Below are 20,839 nucleotides of genomic sequence, written 5' to 3' on the forward strand. Positions count from 1 at the left end.
TCTATCTCTCTATTTATCTATCTAATATAACTATCTATTTAATTTGTCTATTAATTTAATCTAATCTATTTTTCCATTTAATTTATCTATCAATGTATCTATCTACTCTATCTATTTTTGTCTTTCAATTTAATCTATCTAATCTATCTATTTAATCTATCTATTCTAATCAATTTTTCTTATCTATCTATCTATCTATCTGTATCTATCTATCTATCTGTATCTATCTGTATCTATCTCTATCTATCTATCTATCTATCTATCTATCTATCTATCTATCTATCTATCTATCTATCTATCTATCTATCTATCTATCTATCTATCTATCTATCTATCTATCTATCTATCTATCTATCTATCTATCTATCTATCTATCTATCCACTCAAAGGTCAACTTTCAACTTTCTCCCTGCAGTTTACTGGCTTCCCCCATTGGTGCATTCGAAGGCGGGGGCGTGGCCGCCAGCAGCCAATGGGCGCACGCGGAGGAGGGTGTCCGAGGATTCCGCGCATGCGCAGTGACCTTGGCGTCTCTGTTGTCCGGCGGTTGCAAAGGAGCCGAAAGGAAAGGAAGGAAGGAAGGAAGGAAGGAAGGAGGGAGGCGACCATGGTTTCGTGGCTTCTCTGCCGTGCCGTCGTGTGAGTCCGGGGGGGGCTGTTCGGATGCCCTCGAGGGCCCTTCCTTTCCATCCCTGACGTTTGACGGCATGGCCATCTGTCGGGGTGGCTCAGATGGTGCTTCACAGAAGGGGGCTGGACTGGATGACCTTTTGGGGTCCCTTCTACCTCCGGGCTTCTCCCCCATGGTTCCCCTTCTACTTCCGGGAAAGGAGTGACTATTTAGGAGCCATAAAGAGGGATCTGCCCTAGGCCCAATTATTATTATTATTATTATTATTATTATGTTTATTTATACCCCGCTTTATCTCTCCCAAAGGAGACCCAAAGTGGCAATGTATGTATGTATGTATGTATTATTATTATTATTTATACCCTGCTTTATCTCTCCCTAATGAGACTCAAAGTGGCTATGTATCTATTATTATTACTATTATTATTGTCCTGCATTATTTTTCCATAATGAGACTCAAAGCTGCTATGTATCTATTATTATTATTATTATTATTATTATTGTTTATTTATACCCCGCTTTATCTCTCCCAAAGGAGACCCAAAGTGGCTATGTATCTATTATTATTATTATTACTATTATTATTGACCCGCATTATCTCTCCCTAAGGAGACTCAAAGCCACTATGTATCTATTATTATTATTATGTTTATTATGTTTATTTATACCCTGCTTTATCTCTCCCAAAGGAGACCCAAAGTGGCTATGTATCTATTATTATTACTATTATTATTGTCCTGCATTATCTTTCCCTAATAAGACTCAGTCTCTATGTATCTATTATTATTATTATTATTATTATTATTACTATTATTATTGTCCCTCATTATCTCTCCCTAATGAGACTCAAAGCTTCCATGTATCTATTATTATTATTATTATTATTATTATTATTATTATCCTGCATTATCTTTCCCTAATGAGACTCAAACTGCTATGTATCTGTTACTATTATTAATGTCCTGCATTATCTCTCCCTAATGAGACTCAAAGTCACTATGTATCTATTATTATTATTATTGTTGTTGTTGTTGTTATTGTTATTATGTTTATTTATACCCTGCTTTATCTCTCCCAAAGGAGACCCAAAGTGGCTATGTATCTATTATTATTACTATTATTATTAACCCGCATTATCTCTCCCTAATGAGACTCAAAGCCGCTATATATCTATTATTATTATTATTATTATTTATACCCCGCTGTATCTCTCCCGAAGGAGACCCAAAGTGGCTATGTATCTATTGTTATTACTATTATTATTGACCCACATTATCTCTCCCTAATGAGACTCAAAGCTTCCATGTATCTATTATTATTATTATTATTATTATTATTATCCTGCATTATCTTTCCCTAATGAGACTCAAACTGCTATGTATCTGTTACTATTATTATTGTCCTGCATTATCTCTCCCTAATGAGACTCAAAGTCACTATGTATCTATTATTATTATTGTTGTTGTTGTTGTTATTATGTTTATTTATACCCTGCTTTATCTCTCCCAAAGGAGACCCAAAGTGGCTATGTATCTATTATTATTACTATTATTATTGACCCGCATTATCTCTCCCTAAGGAGACTCAAAGTCTCTATGTATCTATTATTATTATTATTATTATTATTATTATTATTATTATTATGTTTATTTATACCCTGCTTTATCTCTCCCGAAGGAGACCCAAAGCGGCTATGTATCTATTATTATTATTAACCTGCATTATCTCTCCCTAATGAAACTCAAAGCCACTCTGTATCTATTATTATTATTATTATTACTATTATTATTAATACCCTACTTTATCTCTCCCGAAGGAGACTCAAAGCGGCTGACGCACAATTTGAAACATGCAAATATGCAAACATTAAACCAGAATTAAACATAACAGCGCTTTAAAATTCACAGTTTACATCCATTAAGACATATTCAAAGCTAAAAATCCTGTTCAACATCTTTATTAATGACTTGGATGAAGGTTTAGAGCAGACATGGGCCTGCTTGGGCCCTCCAGGTGTTTTGGACTCCAACTCCCCCCATTCCTAGCAGCCTACTGGCTGTTAGGAATGGTGGGAGTTGACGTCCAAAACACTGGAGGGCCCAAGTTGGCCCCTGCCTGCCTTAGCGGGAATGCTTTTTTTCAAGTTTGCAGATGGGAAGCTCCTTCCTTGGAGGCTTTTAAATAGAGGCTGGATGGCCATCTGTTAGGAATTCTTTGAGTGTGCTTTTCCTGCATGGCAGGAAGGTGTGGGACTGGATGGTCCATGTAGTCTCATCTAATTATGGTTCTATAGGAGTCTAATTAGATTGTGATTCTATGATGAGACGTCGCGAATGATTTAGTGTAATTGTATTATTGATAGTGATGTTGTTATTGTTGTTTGTGATATTGCCTTTATTGTAAATTGTTTTTATATGTTGTACACCGCCGTGAGTCGCCCTAGGGCTGAGAACGGCGGTCTACAAGCGCAGTAAATAAATAAATAAATAAATAATTGAGTCTCCTTCTCTGGAGGTTTTAAAGCAGAGGCTGGGTGGCCATCTGTCAGTAGGGATTGGATATAATCTCACTTTACGGTTGAAAGGGGCTGGACTGGGTGGCCCCTTCCCACCTCTAGGATGCTATGATTCAAGGAGGGGAGTGAATGCTGGGAGGGAGAATAGAAGTGCAGGACATAGAGTTGGAAAGGATTATCCAAAGGCCATCCAGCCCAGCCTCCTTCTGCCAGGCAGGAAAACTCGAGCCAAACCCTCCTGACAGATAGCCATCCAGACTCTATGTTGTTGAAGTCTTTCATGGCCGGAATCAGGAGCTCCCAGTGGCGCAGTGGGTTAAACCCCTGCGCCAGCAGGACTGAAGATTGACAGGTCGCAGGTTCCAATCCGGGGAGAGCAAGGATGAGCTCCCTCTGTCAGCTCCAGCTCCTCATGCGGGGACATGAGAGAAGCCTCCCACAAGGGTGGTAAAAACATAAAAAAAACATCTGGGGGTCCCCTGGGCAACAGCCTTGCAGACGGCCACTTCTCTCACACCAAAAGCGATTTGCAGTTTGTCAAGTAGCTCCTGACAAGACCAAAAAAAAAAGAGGTTGTGAGGGCTGTTGGAAACTAGGCAGATGAATGTATTGTCGAAGGCTTTCATGGCCGGAATCACTGGGTTGTTGTAGGTTTTTTTGGGCTATGTGGCCATGTTCTAGAGGCATTTCTCCTGACATTTTGCCTGCATCTATGGCAAGCATCCTCAGAGGTAGTGAGGTCTGTTGGAACTAGGAAAAGGGGTTTATATATCTGTGGAATGACCAGGGTGGGACAAAGGACTCTTGTCTGCTGGAGCTAGGTGTGAATGTTTCAACTGATCGCCTTGATTAGCATTTAATGGCCTGGCAGTGCCTGTAGCAATCTTTTGTTGAGAGGTGATTAGATGTGCTTGTTTGTTTCCTCTCTGTTGTTGTGCATGTGGACAATTTCATTTTCGTGGTTTCCAAGGAGGAAACCACGAAAATGAACAAAATCTGGCTACCAGTATTAAAAAACTCTAAAATTAGAACAGCATATAACATACATAAATCCTCCGCATGACCATACAGCCTGGAAAACTCATAGCAACCCAGTGATTTCGGCCATGAAAGCCTTGACTACACATGCCTGCCACTTCAGGAGGAGAAGGAGGAAATCTTGCTGCTTCTCTCCCCCCCCCCCCCCGCCCTCAAGCCAACTAAGAGGAGGAAGGGGAGTGAGGAAGAGAGTTTAAAAACACCTGTCTCCTGGCTGTTGCTTACTACATCTGCCTGCCACCTCAGGAGGAGAAGGAGGAAATCCTGCTGCTTCTCCCCCCCCCCCACCCTCAAGCCAGCTAAGAGGAGGAAGGGGACTGAGGAAGAGACTTTAAAAACACCTGTCTCCTTCTGTTGCTTACTACATCTGCCTGCCACCTCAGGAGGAGAAGGAAGAAATCCTGCTGCTTCTCGGCCCCCTCCCCCGCCCCATCCTCAAGCCAACTAAGAGGAGGAAGGGGACTGAGGAGGAGACTTTAAAAACACCTGTCTCCTGGCTGTTGCTTACTACATCTGCCTGCCACCTCAGAAGGAGAAGGAGGAAATCCTGCTTCTTCTCTCCCCCCCCCTTCGCCCTCAAGCCAGCTAAGATGAGGAAGGGGACTGAGGAAGAGACTTTAAAAACACCTTTCTCCTGGCTGTTGCTTACTACATCTGCCTGCCACCTCAGGAGGAGAAGGAGGAAATCCTGCTTCTTCTCCCCCCGCCCTCAAACCAAATAAAAGGAGGAAGGGGACTGAGGAAGAGACTTTAAAAACACCTTTCTCCTGGCTGTTGCTTACTACATCTGCCTGCCACCTCAGGAGGAGAAGGAGGAAATCCTGCTTCTTCTCCCCCCGCCCTCAAACCAAATAAAAGGAGGAAGGGGACTGAGGAAGAGACTTTAAAAACACCTTTCTCCTGGCTGTTGCTTACTACATCTGCCTGCCACCTCAGGAGGAGAAGGAGGAAATCCTGCTTCTTCTCCCCCCGCCCTCAAACCAAATAAAAGGAGGAAGGGGACTGAGGAAGAGACTTTAAAAACACCTGTCTCCTTGCTGTTGCTTATTATTTCTTTTCTGATTTTATATTGTATTTAATGTTTTTATGTTCATTTTGATATTATGTATATTACTTGTTGCCTGTAAACCGCCTTGAGTCGCTGGAGGGCTGAGAAAGATGGTATACAAATACAGTAAATAAATAAATAAAAATAAATACATTGTGACTAAATTGTGGGATCATTAGCCACTTTGAGTCCCAATTGGGGAGAAAGGCGGAGTATCAATAAAATTATTATTATTATTATTATTAATAATAATAATAATAATATTTTGGGGGAGAGTCTGGCAATGGTTGCTTTCGTTTGAGACCTGCGAGGGAGGAGGTATGGCCGAGGAGCCGGTTTGCCTAGTCTGGTCCTGCCCCAGTTGGGAAACCGGCCCTTCCTGTGTGGGAGGGAGAGGAGCATCCCAGAAGGGGTGTTTTGAGTGGCTCCTTCGAAGTCTTAACTCTGCAATACGCCTCTCCTTCGATCCTCATTTGGGGCAGGGGCTTCCTTTCTTTGGAGCCACCATGGAAGCCCTGAAGGCCAAGGCGGTGCGCCAGGCCAAGAAGTACGGTCTCTGGCTCCTAGCCGGACTGTACCGCTGCTGGCCGGCTTTCCTGACCCCACCGTTCCGTTACAGGCTGATCTTTGGGATGCTCTACCCGGCCTACGCCTCCTACAAGGCCGTGAAGACAAAGAACATCCGGGAATACGTGAGTTTTTTGCATGACAACAATGACGAAGGGACCACAGGATAATGCTTAGTTAGGGATGAGGTTGATTGAATGGGGTTTGATCTAATGGACTTGTGCATTTATGGTTGAAGAAGGGGATTGTTGGAAATCAACTCCACACTGGCCAAGTTTCAAGTCCTCAGTGAGAAACAGTTTAGTTAGCTTAGAATAGACTAAGGCAGTTTGTCTCAATGTGGGGGATGGGACCCCTGGGGGCAGGGGCGGCTCAACCCATTACGCAAAGTAAGCATTCACAGTATAGTTGATTTTGCCCAGGGGCGCTCTTGGGGGAAAATAGACCTTGACATATGCGAGTTGTAGTTACTGGGATGTATAGTTCACCTACAATCAGAGAGCATTCTGAACTCCACCGATGATGGAATTGAACCAAATGTGGCACACAGAACTCCCACGACGAACAGAAAATATATATTAGTGATTGGTTGGGGGCGGGGGGCGGCAAAATACTATTTGCTTACCGTTGAAAATTACCTCTTCCTGGGGGGGTCATGAGGGGGTGTCAGAGGGGTCGCCAAAGACCATCAGAAAACACAGTATTTTCTCTTGGTCATGAGGGTTCTGTGTGGGAAGTTTGGCTCAATTCTATCGTTGGGGTTCAAAATGCTTTGATTGTAGGTGAACTATAAATCCCAGTAACTATAACTCCCAAATGTCAAGGTCTATTTCTCTCAAACTCCATCTGTGTTCATATTTGGGTATATAGAATATTCGTGCCAAGTTTGCTCCAGATCCATCATTGTTTGAGCCCACAGTGTTCTCTGGATGTAGGTGAACTACAACTCCCAAACTCAAGGTCAATGCCCACCAACCCTTCTAGTGTTTTTGGTTGGTCATGGGAGTCCTCTGTACCGCGTTTGGATCAATTCCATGATTGGTAGAGTTCGGGATGCTCTTTGATTGTAGGTCATCGATAAATCCCAGCAACTACAACTCCCAAATTGCAAAATCAGTTCCCACTCCTTGGTTTAGTAGGTTTCTTGTGGCCAAATTTGACGGCAATTCGTCCAGTGGTTTTTGAGTTACGTTAATCCCACAAATGAACATTACATTTTTATTTATATAGATGATAGAGGCACATTTGTTTTGTTAAAATACTTCGAAAATATTTGGAGAGTTTGTATCTTAAAGCATATAAACAAGCCTCAACAGTTTAGTAGCTTCTAACATTAGCTTCTGCACACTAAAAGACATTCTATTAACAAGGCTCAAAGCTCAACTGACTTCTAACAGGCTCAAGACTCATCTGACTTCTCTAACTGAATTCCTTTTAACACGGAACATCCTAAACCATCACATGCTTGCACCCCTCCCACTGCTTCAGTACAAAAGACGAGGCAACTGCAGACTACAAACAAGAACCATAGAATCATAAGTTGGAAGAGACCTCGTGGGCCATCCAGTCCAACCCCCTGCTAAGAAGCAGGATAATCAAATTCAAAGCACCCCCAACAGATGGCCATCCAGCCTCTGCTTAAAAGCCTCCAAAGAAGGAGCCTTCACCACACTCCGGGGCAGAGAGTTCCACCGCTGAACAGCTCTCACAGTCAGGAAGTTCTTCCTAACATTCAGGTGGAATCTCCTTTCCTGTAGTTTGAAGGTTACAAAATGACATACTAATGAAATAGACAAACCTCACATAGAGGAGGCTTGAGAGGTTGCTTCCTCCAACACTTATTTCCACATCAAGCCACATTTTGGAAAAGCCAATTCTCACAGGGACAGAAAGCAAGGGGAAATCTTTGAACAGGGGCATGGACAGTAAAGGAAATGGTACACCTTCCCTATGCTCTCCAAACCTTATCTGTCTGTCTATCTGTCTTTGGCTGGAGTTAGACTTCAAAAATGTCCCTGTTCCGACTTACATACAAATGCAATTTAAGAACAAATCTAAAGAACCTCTCTTATGTGCTGTGTGCTTTGAGATTTCTCTCTGCTTGTGTGTCAGGAGAGATGTAGTGATTAATTTTTTCCCTCTCTGGAAACCTTAGAAGAGATGGGTGTTAGAGTAGCTCAGACCTAGTATCTTAGGGAACGGCCTTATTTATTTATTTACTTCATTTATATACTGCTTTTCTCAGCCCTTGGGCGACTCAAAGTGGTTAACAATAGCAAAATTCAATGCTCAACATCATAAAAACAGTAAAAAAATAAAACAATGACATAATAAACAATCAATAAAACATAACTATAACATCTCATAGGTAGAATCAAGATCCAATCTCATCATCCGTTGTTCCATATTCCTATATTCATTACACTGCCTATTCAAATGCCTGCTCGAATAACCAGGTCTTCACTTTCCTCCGAAATGTCAACAGGGAGGGGGCCAATCTAATATCTGTAGGAAGGACGTTCCACAGCCGAGGGGCCACCACTGAGAAGGCCCTGTCTCTCGTCCCCGCCAGACATACTTGTGATGCAGGCGGGACCAAGAACAGGGCCTCCCCAGATGATCTTAACATCCTAGCTTTGTGGCCAAGAAGGAGAGATGTTGCATTGGCAGGATTCCATTAACACTTCCCTGGTTTCCTGGCAGGTGCGCTGGATGATGTACTGGATCGTGTTTGCCCTCTTTATGGCCACCGAGACTGTTGCAGACACCTTCATTTCTTGGTAAGTCTTCCTTACCCGAATCTGAACCGCATTCCCCAAAATCCCCTTTCTTCCCTGGTCTCGAATGCATCGCAGTACTTGGGAATCATGCTCCAGTCTTTTGGCCCTGCCTCTCTCTTCCCAGGACAAAGTCTTGAGTCACATTTTGTTTGATTTAGTCATTAGTTTGCAACTGTCAGAGCCTTCAGCGCTTTCCTCTCTACATCAGTCTGTAGCACAGTGGTTCTCAACCTGTGGGTCCCCAGGTGTTTTGGTCTACAAGTCCCAGAAATCCCAGCCAGTTTACCAATTGTTAGGATTTCTGGGAGTTGAAGGCCAAAACATCTGGGGACCCACAGGTTGAGAAACACTGCTGTAGCAGTTTGGCTAAAAGGTTTATTTATTTATTTATTTATTTATTTATGCGCTTGTATACCGCTAATATCTCAGCCTAAGTCGGCGACTCATTGCGGTTTGGCAATATGGCTGGCCTTAGACAAGATGGTGGGCAATCAGAGACCAAACAGCCTAGGGGAGTTTGGTAATGGGCAAAATCCAGAACCGTTCTGCCTTTGATTCACCTGCTGATTAAATGTGTGGATGTCATTTTTTACATGTAGCGAATCTCCTCCCCTTCATTGCATTTACCAGGGATTGCAACAGTCCCAATGGTGACCTGGATCTTCTTAAAAGTACACCCACACTCTCCACATTCCACTTGCGTTCATACTCTTTGCATTCCTCCCAAGGCGTCCAGGGAATCAAGCCGCCTTCTCTTCCTGGCAGAACATTGTTTCTCAACCTGGGGATTGGGAGGGGGTTTCAGAGGTGTTGCCAAACATCATCAGAAAACATATATTTCTGATAGTCTTAGGAACCTCTTTGACAGAGAAGACTGAAGATCTCTCCGCCTGTCCTTCTCTTCCTTTTTAGAAATAGAGGGTGAATCCTCTCACCAAAAACCCTCCTTTGCTGTTATTGACTGGCCTCTCAGCCAAGGGGAGGGCTGTTTCTGAGACTCCAAGCAGGGAGGGGAGAGCAGGCGTGCACGGCACATGGCAACGTGGTGCACATGTGCGGTGAGGAGAGTGTGTGAGGCTGGAGGGAGGCTTGCGCCAGCTAGTCCCTTCAAAGCAAGGCATAGGAGTTCTGTGTGGGAAGTTTGGCCCAATTCTATCATTGGTGGGGTTCAGAATGCTATTTGATGGTAGGTGAACTATAAATCCCAGCAACTACAATTCCCAAATGTCAATGTAGATTTTCTCCAAACTCCACCAGCATCCACATTTGAGCATATTGAGCATTTGTGCCAAGTTTGGTCCAGATTTGTCATTGTTTGAGTCCACAGTGCTCTCTTGATATAGGTGAACTGCAACTCCAAAACTCAAGGTCAGTGCCCACCAAACTCTTCCAGTATTTTCTGTTGGTCGTGGGTGTTCTTTGTGTCAAGTTTGGTTCAATTCCATTGTTGATGGAGTTTGGAATGCTGTTTGATTGGAGGGGAACTATAAATCCCAGCAACTACAACTCCCAAATGACAAAATCAATGCCAACCCCACCAGTATTCAAATTTGGGCGTTTTGGTTATTTGTATCAAATTTGGTCCAGGGAATGAAAATACATCCTGCATGTCAGATATTTGCATTATGATTCATAACAGTAGCAGAATTACAGTTGTGGAGTAGCAACAAAAATAATTCAATGGTTAGGGGTCACCACAACATGAGGAACTGTATTAAGGGCTCATGGCATTAGGAAGGTTGAGAAACACTTCCGTAGGAGGAAGGCAAGACTGGGAAAAAGGCAGAGGATGCAGCCCATACCTTCCCCATTTCTCCCAGTGGGAAAGATTGTACCTGGCCTTCTGTGTGACTTGTGCAAAGTAGCTCCAGTTTGCTCCGCTAGCATAGTGAATGCAACTCAGCCAGGCCTGTGAATCATCCCATCAGCTGTTGACAGGCGCCTTCCAGGTTTGGCTCAGAGGCAAAGAGTACTTGTACAGCTGACTACCAGATTGGCTTAAAAACACTGCAGCAGTGAAAAGGCCTATGAAGTGTCCTATAGCAATGTTAGAAAACAAAACTGGTATAAAGAAACTATAGCACATTGTGCATGTGGCAGGGTTAGATGTCCTTTGACCAGTAGCTGGCCACTTGGAGTGCCTCTGGTGTTACTATAAGAAGGTTCTCCATTGTGCATGTGGCAGGGCTCAGGTTGCATTGCAGCATGTGGTCTGTGGTTTGCTCTTCTCCACACCCGCATGTCGTGGATTCCACTTTGTAGCCCCATTTCTTAAGGTTGGCTCTGCATCTCGTGGTGCCAGAGGACAGTCTGTTCAGCGCCTTCCAAGTTGCCCAGTTTTCTGTGTTCCCAGGGGGGAGTCTCTCATTTGGTATCAGCCATTTATTGAGGATCTGGGTTTGAGCCTGCCACTTTTGGACTCTCGCTTGCTGAGGTGTTCCAGCAAGTGTCTCTGTAGATCAACTATTTATTGATTTAAGCCGTAGATGTGCTGGCTAATACCCAAGCAGGGGATGAGCTGGAGATGTCACTGCCTTGGTCCTTTCACAATTGGCTGCTATTTCCCAGCGGATGTCAGGTGGTGTAATACCGGATAGACAGTGTAATTTCTCCAGTGGTGTAGGGCGCAGACACCCCGTGATAATGCGGCATGTGTCATAAAGAGCCACATCCACTGTTTTAACGTGGTGAGATGTATTCCACACTGGGCATGCGTGCAAGGGCAGATGTCTTCACTGTGTCTGGTTGTGATCCCCAGGTTGTGCCAGTCAGCTTTCGTATGAAACTAGGTGATTTACTATTTGTTTCTCTAGCAACTTGGATCGAGTATTCACCATTTCCTTTGATTGTCCCGCATTATGTTTGGCTGCAACCTAGAATTAAAACCAATTTAATTGGCACTGTTGTCTATCAATGTACCAAGATTTTCAGTTGGAAAAAAGAGACAGGCACATTTTGGTTATTTATCTCAGAGTAGGCTGTGGCACAGAGAAATACCATATTTGCTCAAGTCTTTCCCCATCCATCTTCACGGTTCTGCTTTTTCCTCCGGCCAGGTTCCCCTTCTACTATGAGATCAAGATGGCCTTTGTGGTGTGGCTCCTGTCGCCTTACACCAGGGGAGCCAGCCTGCTCTACCGCAAGTTCATCCACCCGACTCTCTCCCGCAAGGAGAAGGTAAAGGGCCACATGTGCCTTCTTCCCGGGAAAGGGAAGGGTGGGAGCCATGCAGGGCAACATCTGTCTGAAGGCTGTGCCCCTTTCCAATGTGAGGAGAGGCAAAAGCACATATTGATAGGATATATGTTGTACACCAGAGTAGGAACACCTCTAACCTTTACCAGACCAGTTTGGTAAAATCAGCAAGCAGTTTATTGAAGAATATATGTAGTCAAAGCAGTAAAAGTAGCAAAACAGTAAAGGTCCAAAACAAAGGATAGTCTATGAGCTTCAAGGCAAAATAATATCCATTGGAACAAAAATCCATGAAACAAGGCAGCATGAAAAATCTAATACACAAATCAGGAGCTTGGCAAAAACTTAGTACATGAAACGAACACTTGAAAGCAACACCGTCATAAAATTCCAATGTTGACCCAACTGAGGCAACTCTTTCCCATGAATCAATATAAGGTTTTTCCAAATCCCAAAACCAAAAGGAAAGCATTTATCTTGACCTTACTACCAGACAAAGGTTTCTTATCTCTTTTCCTGTAAATGAACTAACTGATCTTCTTTGCGCCTGTGCACTCTGTCTCTGTTTACAAAAGCCTTGCCTTCTGTGTACACTCTGATTAACTTGACTCTCATTAACTTCTGCACCAGACAAATCATCTTCAGACAGTTGCTCTGAGAAAGACTATGAAGGGCCTCTCCCAGGAATGTGACCTTGTGAATCTTCCTGAGACATCTCGAGCCTCTCATTTGACCTTAACTCAGGCCCAGGCAAGCCTTCATCTCCATTGCCAACAGACCCAGGCCCACCATCAGGAACATCATCCCCATTCCCATCATGAACATTAGACACAATCACAGGCTGAACAGGCTGACATACATAGAATCATAGAATCAAAGAGTTGGAAGAGACCTCATGGGCCATCCAGTCCAACCCCATTCTGCCAAGAAGCAGGAATATTGCATTCAAATCACCCCTGACAAATGGGCATCCAGCCTCTGCTTAAAAGCTTCCAAAGAAGGAGCCTCCACCACACTCCGGGGCAGAGAGTTCCACTGCTGAATGGCTCTCACAGTCAGGAAGTTCTTCCTAATGTTCAGATGGAATCTCCTCTCTTGTAGTTTGAAGCCATTGTTCCGCGTCCTAGTCTCCAAGGAAGCAGAAAACAAGCTTGCTCCCTCCTCCCTGTGGCTTCCTCTCACATATGTGTACATGGCTATCATATCTCCTCTCAGCCTTCTCTTCTTCAGGCTAAACATGCCCAGTTCCCTAAGCCGCTCCTCATAGGGCTTGTTCTCCAGACTTTTTATCATTTTAGTCGCTCTCCTCTGGACACATTCCAGCTTGTCAATATCTCTCTTGAATTGTGGTGCCCAGAATTGGACACAATATTCCAGATGTGGTCTAACCAAAGCAGAATAGAGGGGTAGCATTACTTCCCTGGATCTAGACACTATGCTCCTATTGATGCAGGCCAAAATCCCATTGGCTTTTTTTGCCGCCACATCACATTGTTGGCTCATGTTTAACTTGTTGTCCACGAGGACTCCAAGATCTTTTTCACATGTATTGCTCTCGAGCCAGGCGTCACCCATTCTGTATCTTTGCATTTCATTTTTTCTGCCAAAGTGGAGTATCTTGCATTTGTCACTGTTGAACTTCATTTTGTTAGTTTTGGCCCATCTCTCTAATCTGTCAAGATCGTTTTGAATCCTGTATACAACAGTATAGCTCTTCTCCAGGCTTCTGGACTAAGGAGATATCCAAGATTGCCACTGCAACCCTGGAGAGCTTTCTTGAAGTTCAGAGTAAAAGTTCCTTGGTAGTCATTTGGGGTGATGCACTTCCCTCCTGGCCCCTCTGTTGGGCAAGTGGGCTTATTAACAAAAGACCCTCCTCATAAATGTATAGCAGAATAACTTATTAGCAGCAGCATGACCCAGCACCAGTAGCCAAAAGTGATAAAAAGAACAAAAACACACAATCTAATGTTATACCCTCCTTAGGAGGCTCTTCTTTATAATAAAATAATATTGTTGCACTATTTACAAGAACAAGGTTTCCATAACACAAAAAAGTTCTGTATACTGCACCGGGATTGCGGGATTTATACTGCACCGGGATTGTGGCGCAGCTGGCTGAGTGTCAGCTGCATTAAGATCACTCTGACCAAAAGGTCATGAGTTCAAAGCCAGCCTGGGTTGGAATGGGTTTCCACCCAATTGTGTGTAGCCTGTTGTCGACCTTTGCAACCAGAAAGACAGTTGCATCTGTCAAGTAGGAAAATAAGGTACCACCTTAAAAAGTGGGGGGAGGCTAAATTAACTGATTTATAAGGCCATAAAGAAGACTCCAGCAAAGCATTCCCGTGGGGAAGCATGCGGGGAATGCGGAAGTGCTTCATCAGCGTCGCAGATGGACGATGAAAGCAACAGCTTCCCTGGCGGCCAAAAAAAGTTAAATAGCCTCTGTGTATGTCTGTATATGTTGTATGTTAAAATTGGCATTGAACGTTTGCCATATATGTGTACACTGTAATCCGCCCTGAGTCCCCTGCGGGGTCAGAAGGGCGGAATATAAAAGCTGCAAATAAATAAATAAATACTTCCTTTTCTGCTTCCACGCTGGGCTTCTTTCTCACGCAGATAAACAGCTTTGCTCTCACAGAGCTTCCTCTTACACCAAGCTTATACAGGAGCTTCACACAGTAGCTTTTTACATGCAGCAGCCTTCACACTGTAGCTTTACACATGAGGCCTTCAACCTGGGGCTTCTCTCAATGAAGCTTCTCACACCAGGATTTCTCACACCAGTCCTCTTACACACTGGGGCCTACTAACTCTGAGGTTTACCTCACACTGAAGCCTCTCTAAGACTGAGGTCTCTCTCAGACTGAAGTCTCTACATATTGAGGACAACTAACACTGAGGCGTACTAAGTTACAGGCAGATCTGCTTATATTGTACTGCAGCTTTTGCTGAGTCATTGCATTCATTTAACCCTTTCAGTGATTGACTCACATTTTTGTGAGTCCTTGCTTCTTCTCCTTGCTTCTTCCTGTGCAGGAAATTGACCAGATGATCCTGCAGGCCAAAGAGCGCAGCTATGAGACCCTTGTGAACTTTGGGAAGAAGAGCCTCAACGTGGCTGCCACGGCTGCTGTGCAGGCCGCCCACAAGGTCAGGCTGTTGTGTTGTTTATTATGGGTGCCTTTCCCACTGCATTTTGTGTCAACACTTTGATCTTGGGGTCTACTTTGGGTCCCATGTTGAGAGAAAGATGGGAAATGTTTTCAAAAAGAAACCTCACTGTTCTTTTCTCCTACTCCCTTTTCCTGTCTTCTGCTCAGAGCCAAGGGGCCCTGGCCGGACGCCTGCGCAGTTTCAGCATGCAGGACCTGCGCTCCATTCCCGACGAAGCACCCGTTCATTACTCCGACCCGCTCTACCTGGAGGAGCAGCAGCTCCGTCGACGGCCGATTGGTAGGAGAGACATTGAATGGCTGCCCACGGGATCTAGCTGTAGAGCCTCTCCGCAGTTGCTCACCTGGCCTTTTTCTCCCACAGGATGGAGGGCCACTTCCCAGCCACAGGTCTCCGATAGCAATGAGGAGGATTGTTGGTCAGATTCTGGTCTCTCTGCCAGCCCCCGACTTCAGGGCAAGGAGCCCGGGCTGCCAAAGCCGCTGGCCAGGAGCCAAAGCCTCCGCGTCGTGAGGAAGAAACCCCCCACCAAAGAGGTGAGGCCCTTGCAGGCAGAGGGGTGGGATCCACCTTGCTCTCCTTTTAGCGATAGTTATCCTACAGCATGAAGGGGACCCCAAGGGACATGTAGTCCACCACCCAGCTATACAGGCAGCATCCCTGACAGATTGCCACCTCACCTTAGTTGAGGAGGTGGAGGGGAAGCAGACCCTGCCTATATGGGGGTGAGTCCATTTACACCTGAGACGTGCTTAATAATAATAATAATAATAATAATAATAATAATAATAATAATATCTGGGCAGTTGGACAATATCAAGCATGGACACGTGAAAAAAGTGGTCAGTAAAATTATTTCTCACCTCTTTTTTTGCTTTTGAGATTTCTGTTTTGCACTCAAACATTTAGCATCAAAACAACATGATGACAAAAGATTACAAAAGTTAGAACTGAAACAAAAAATGCAACATTCCCAAAACAATGGATTTAAAGTTGCAAAAGACATCTTCCACCCTTCCCCTTCTTTTTCCCCTTCCCCTCCTCCTTTTCCTCCTTCCTTCCTTCCCTCTCTCTCTCCCTCCCCCTCCCTCCCTCCCCCCTCCCCTTAAACTTAGACAAGAGGCCTGAGCTGTCTCAGGAAGATTCACAAGGTAACATTCCTGGGAGGGGCCCTTCACAGTATTTCTTAGAGCAACTGTCTCAAGATTATTTTTCTGGTGCAGAAGTTAATGAGGGTCAAGTTAGTGAGAGTGTAGATAGAAGGCAAGGGTTTTGTAAACAGAGACAGTGTTCAGACACAAAGATCAGTTCATTTACAGGAAAAGAGAGATAAGAAACCTTTATCTGGTGGTAAGATCAAGAGAAATGCTTTCCTTTTGGTTTTGGCATCTGGAAAATCCTTATATTGATTTGTGGGAAAGAGTTGCCTCAGTTGGGTCAGCGTTGGAATTTTATGATGATGTTGCTTACAAGTGTTCTTAGTTTCACATACCAAGTTTTTGCCAGGCTCCTGATTTGTGTATTGGATTTTTCATGCTGCCCTGTTTCATGGATTCTTGTGCCTATTTCATGGATTTTAAATACGTATGGACCTAATTTTGCTCATGGACTAATCTTTTGTAACTTCACTGTTTTTGCTATTTTTAATGCTTTGCCTGCTTATTGTTTTCACTAAACTGCTTGCTGATTTTACCAAGCTGGTGTGGTGTTTAAGTTCAGAGGGTTTCTTGCTCTGGTCTACAACAGCGGGAAAGAAATAAAATGCATTATTGTTGTTGTTGTTGTTGTTGTTGTTGTTGTTGTCTGTATCATTAAAATACCTGACATACCTCTCTTTGCAGGGCTCTGTGAGGCTGGTGCGCGGCCGCCCCAGGAAGAAGGTGGTCGACCAGGAGAACTAGAGGCCACATTGACAAAAGCGTCTAAGGACGATTGGGTTCACCTGGCTGCTCATGATGCCGCCTTCAGCCCGAGGAATGCCTTTCTTTCAGACTTTTTCCTCAAAGGCAGCTACATCCAAAGGGGGCCAAAGATGTGTTGCTGGCTTTGGCGACAGAGGAAACAGCTGCTGGACGGCCGTAGCTTTTAATGGGGAGGCCTCGAGGGGTCCCTCCCTCGTTCCCTGCAATTTCTAAGGGGCCAAACTTTGCAGGGTTCATCCTTTAATCCAAAGTGCCTTTTCCCATCTTCTCTTTGTGCCTCTTGCCTTTCGCCATGTGCCTTTTCTCAGCATCAGGCACACGGTTGCACCATTGAAACGGCCTGCCTTTTTGAAGCGGTGCCAATGGCACAGAGACTGGCTTCGCTTCCCGAAACTCCATGGGTTTTGGAGCTGTGGCTGATGAGAAACCAAAGCAAACCCGCAGCCTCTTGGGTTCCCTTTTTGCCAGAGAAGGACCTCGGTCCGGCTCAATCGCTCACATTCCCTTCTCTCTGTGAAAACACTAACTTGGCTACTACTTGAAGACCACCACAGGCTCAGACACTTAAATGTATTTGTAATGTTTTAATATTATTTTTAAATAAACACATTTTGTCTTGTAAGGTGGCTCTGTATTTATTTGGTTTGGCAAATGGAATGTGGGTGACTCAGGGCAATTTATTTTAATATTGCTATTATAAATAATAGGGGTCGCAGTGGGCTAAACTGTTAATCTGTTGAATTTGCTGATTGTAAAGTCAGCAGTTCAAATCCAGGGAGCAGGGTGAGGTCCCACTGTTAGACCCAGCTTCTCCCAACCTAGCAGTTTGAAAACATGCAAATGTGAGTTGATCAATAGGTACCGCTTCTGCGGGAAGGTAACAGTGCTCCATACAGTCATGCTGGCCCCACGACCTTGGAGGTGTCTATGGATAACACCACCTCTTCAGCTTAGAAATTGAGATGAGCACCAACCCCCAGAGTTGGACACAACTGGACTTAATGTCAGGGTAAAGCTTTACTTTTACTTTTTATTATAAATAATATAAATTAAATCATTTTATATCAATTTATATTAATATAGAAATAATATTAGTTATTGTTAATAGTAGTTTTTGTATCTTTCCTCAAGGCAGATCAAACTCAATACCATTAAAATAAATATATTAAAAATATAGGACAAAGATTAAAATGCAAATAATAAGTTATACATTTATTAATTTCTTGTAAGCTGGCTCTGTGTTTATTCTGTTTAGAAAGTGGAATGTGGGTGAAGCAACGCTATTTATTTTAATATTGCTATTATAAATATGAAGATAAATATAAATATCAATTATATTAAAATACAAATAATAATATTATTGGACTTTTAGCTGCAATCAGTGAGGCAATCTGCATAGAGACCTGTTGGAAATATGAAACAAGTGGAATGTATATGTGTGTGTGTGTGTGTGTGTGTGTACATATATATATGTGGAATGATGCCCAGGGTTGGAGAAAGAACGTCTCTTTGAGACAAGTGTGAATGTTGCCATTGGCCAGCTTCATTAGCAGCTGCAAAGTCAATCTGTGAGGGTATCTGAAAAGAACACCACTCAGAAACAGGAGAACTCACACAACAAGCAATCAAGTGCCAGTGAATGCCTCCCAAACAGAGGGTGCCTCCAGGCAACAATGGCCAGGCTACCACTTTGCAGATACTCCCAATGATTGACTTTGTAGCTGCAAGGGTATTCAATGCTAATCCAGCTGCCAAGGGAGAAAACATGGCGGCAGTGACAGACTTTGCATTTCTAGACGTGAAGATGAACGCAGATGCAGACTGCAGCTAGGAAATCAAAAGACGTTTCCTTCTTGGGAGGAGAGCAATGACCAGTCTCGATAAAATAGTGAAGAGTAGAGACATCACACTGGCAACAAAGATCCGCCTAGTCAAAGCAATGATATTCCCAGTAGTAACCTATAGATGTGAGATCAGGACCATAAGGAAGGCTGAGCGAAAAAAGATAGATGCTTTTGAACTGTGGTGCTGGAGGAAAATTCTGAGAGTGCCTTGGACCGCGAGAAGATCCAACCACTCCATACTTCAAGAAATAAAGCCCGATTGCTCATTGGAGGGAAGGAGATTAGAGGCCAAGATGAAGTACTTTGGCCACATCATGAGAAGACAGGAAAGCTTAGAGAAGACAATGATGCTGGGGAAAATGGAAGGAAAAAGGAAGAGGGATGGATGGCATCCTTGAAGTGACTGGCTTGACGTTGAATGAACTGGGGTGGTGATGGCCATCAGGGAGCTCTGACGTAGGTTGGTCCATGAGGTCACAAAGAGTCAGAAGCAACTGAACAAATAACAACAACCAGCTGCTAATGGCAACATTCACACTTGCCTCAAACAGATGAGAGTTCTTCCACCCTGGGTCTCATTCCCCAAGTATATATACAGTCCAGTTGCCTCTTTTCCAGCAGACCTCTATGCAGATACCATCACTGATTGACTCTGCATTATTTTTTATTTTATCGTGTCAGGAGAGAACCAAAACAGTTGTACTGCATTAAAAACAAACAAACAAACAAAAAAGTTTGCAGACTTGGTATTCCATTAAATGTCCTTTGACCAGTATCTGGCCCCTTGGAGTGCCTCTGGTGTTGCTGCAAGAAGGTCCTCCATTGTGCATGTGGCAGGGCTCAGGTTGCATTGCAGCAGGTGGTCTGTAGTTTGCTCTTCATATTTATATCCATATTTATATCCAGGCATCCTCATATTTATATCCTGCTTTTCTCCCTCACGGGACAAAAAGTGGCTTAAAACATATTTATTTATTTATCGTGTCATCAGCAACCATACCATTGGATTACATTTCTAACAGAACAAAACAAACAGATTAAAAACCCCCCACAGATTTTGCAAATTTGTTAGTTGATTAAATGTCCTTTGACCAGTATCTGGCCACCTGGAGTGCCTCTGGTGTTGCCGCAAGAAGGTCCTCCATGGTGCATGTGGCAGGACTCAGGTTGCATTGCAGCAGGTGGTCTGTAGTTTGCTCTTCTCCACACTCGTATGTTGTGGATTCCACTTTGTAGCCCCATTTCCTAAGGTTGGCTCTTCATCTCGTGGTGCCAGAGCGCAGTCTGTTCAGCGCCTTCCAAGTTGCCCAGTTTTCTGTGTGCCCAGGGGGAATCTCTCATTGGGTATCAGCCATTGATTGAGATTCTGGGTTTGAGCCTGCCACTTTTGGACTCTGGCTTGCTGAGGTGTCCCAGCGAGTGCCTCTGTAGATCAGCTATTTCTTGATTTAAGTCGTTGACGTGCTGGCTGATACCGAAACAGGGGATGAGCTGGAGATGTCACTGTCATGGTCCTTTCACTATTGGCTGCTACTTCCTGGCAGATGTCAGGTGGTGCAATACCGGCTAGACAGGGTAATTTCTCCAGTGGTGTAGGGCGCAGACACCATGTGATAATGTGGCATGTCTCATTAAGAGCCACATCCACTGTTTTAGCGTGGTGAGATGTGTTCCACACTGGGCATGCAGACTCAGCAGCAGAGTAGCATAGCACAAGGGCAGATGTCTTCACTGTGTCTGGTTGTGATCCCCAGGTTGTGCCGGTCAGCATTCGTATGATATTGTTTCTAGCGCCCACTTTTTGCTTGATATTCAGACAGTGCTTCTTGTAGGACTTTGCATTGATTTGATTTTTACAGTCTACTTGCTTCATTTCCACAGACCTCACAAGCTCTGAGGATGCCTGCCATAGATGTGGCCGAAACGTCAGGAGAGAATGCTTCTGGAACACTCGGAAAACTCACAACCCAATACTAAACCTGCTTTCATTCATTCATTGCTTTCTTAACTCGGAAACTGAAAATAAATGTATGTCTCTAACTTTTTCCTAAGTCTATGCTCTCACAAACAAGTCTCGCATAAACCCCGCCCACTAGGAGCTCGCTTTCTCGTCTGC

At 44.0% G+C, this 20,839-nt stretch overlaps 1 protein-coding gene across 3 annotated transcripts; it reads left to right on the forward strand.

The window, feature by feature from the left end:
* The first annotated feature begins 505 nt into the window (after nucleotides 1-505).
* Nucleotides 506-17,501, forward strand: REEP4 (receptor accessory protein 4). Of its 3 annotated transcripts, XM_060787477.2 has the most exons (8): nucleotides 506-639; nucleotides 5,852-5,924; nucleotides 8,503-8,579; nucleotides 11,636-11,756; nucleotides 14,820-14,933; nucleotides 15,104-15,236; nucleotides 15,321-15,493; nucleotides 16,799-17,501. In XM_060787477.2, exons 1-8 carry the CDS (start codon nucleotides 512-514, stop codon nucleotides 16,856-16,858), a joined length of 879 nt encoding a protein of 292 aa, XP_060643460.2. In that variant the 5' UTR covers nucleotides 506-511; the 3' UTR covers nucleotides 16,859-17,501. The 3 variants fall into 3 exon arrangements, with proteins under 3 accessions (XP_060643460.2, XP_067326840.1, XP_060643459.2); XM_060787476.2 differs by lacking the exon at nucleotides 506-639 and having other exon boundaries at nucleotides 5,506-5,924; XM_067470739.1 differs by lacking the exon at nucleotides 506-639 and having other exon boundaries at nucleotides 5,501-5,924; nucleotides 15,104-15,493.
* Nucleotides 17,502-20,839: the final 3,338 nt, after the last annotated feature.

The sequence above is a fragment of the Anolis sagrei genome, chromosome 7 (assembly GCF_037176765.1).
Source record: "Anolis sagrei isolate rAnoSag1 chromosome 7, rAnoSag1.mat, whole genome shotgun sequence".
Classification (NCBI taxonomy): domain Eukaryota; kingdom Metazoa; phylum Chordata; class Lepidosauria; order Squamata; family Dactyloidae; genus Anolis; species Anolis sagrei.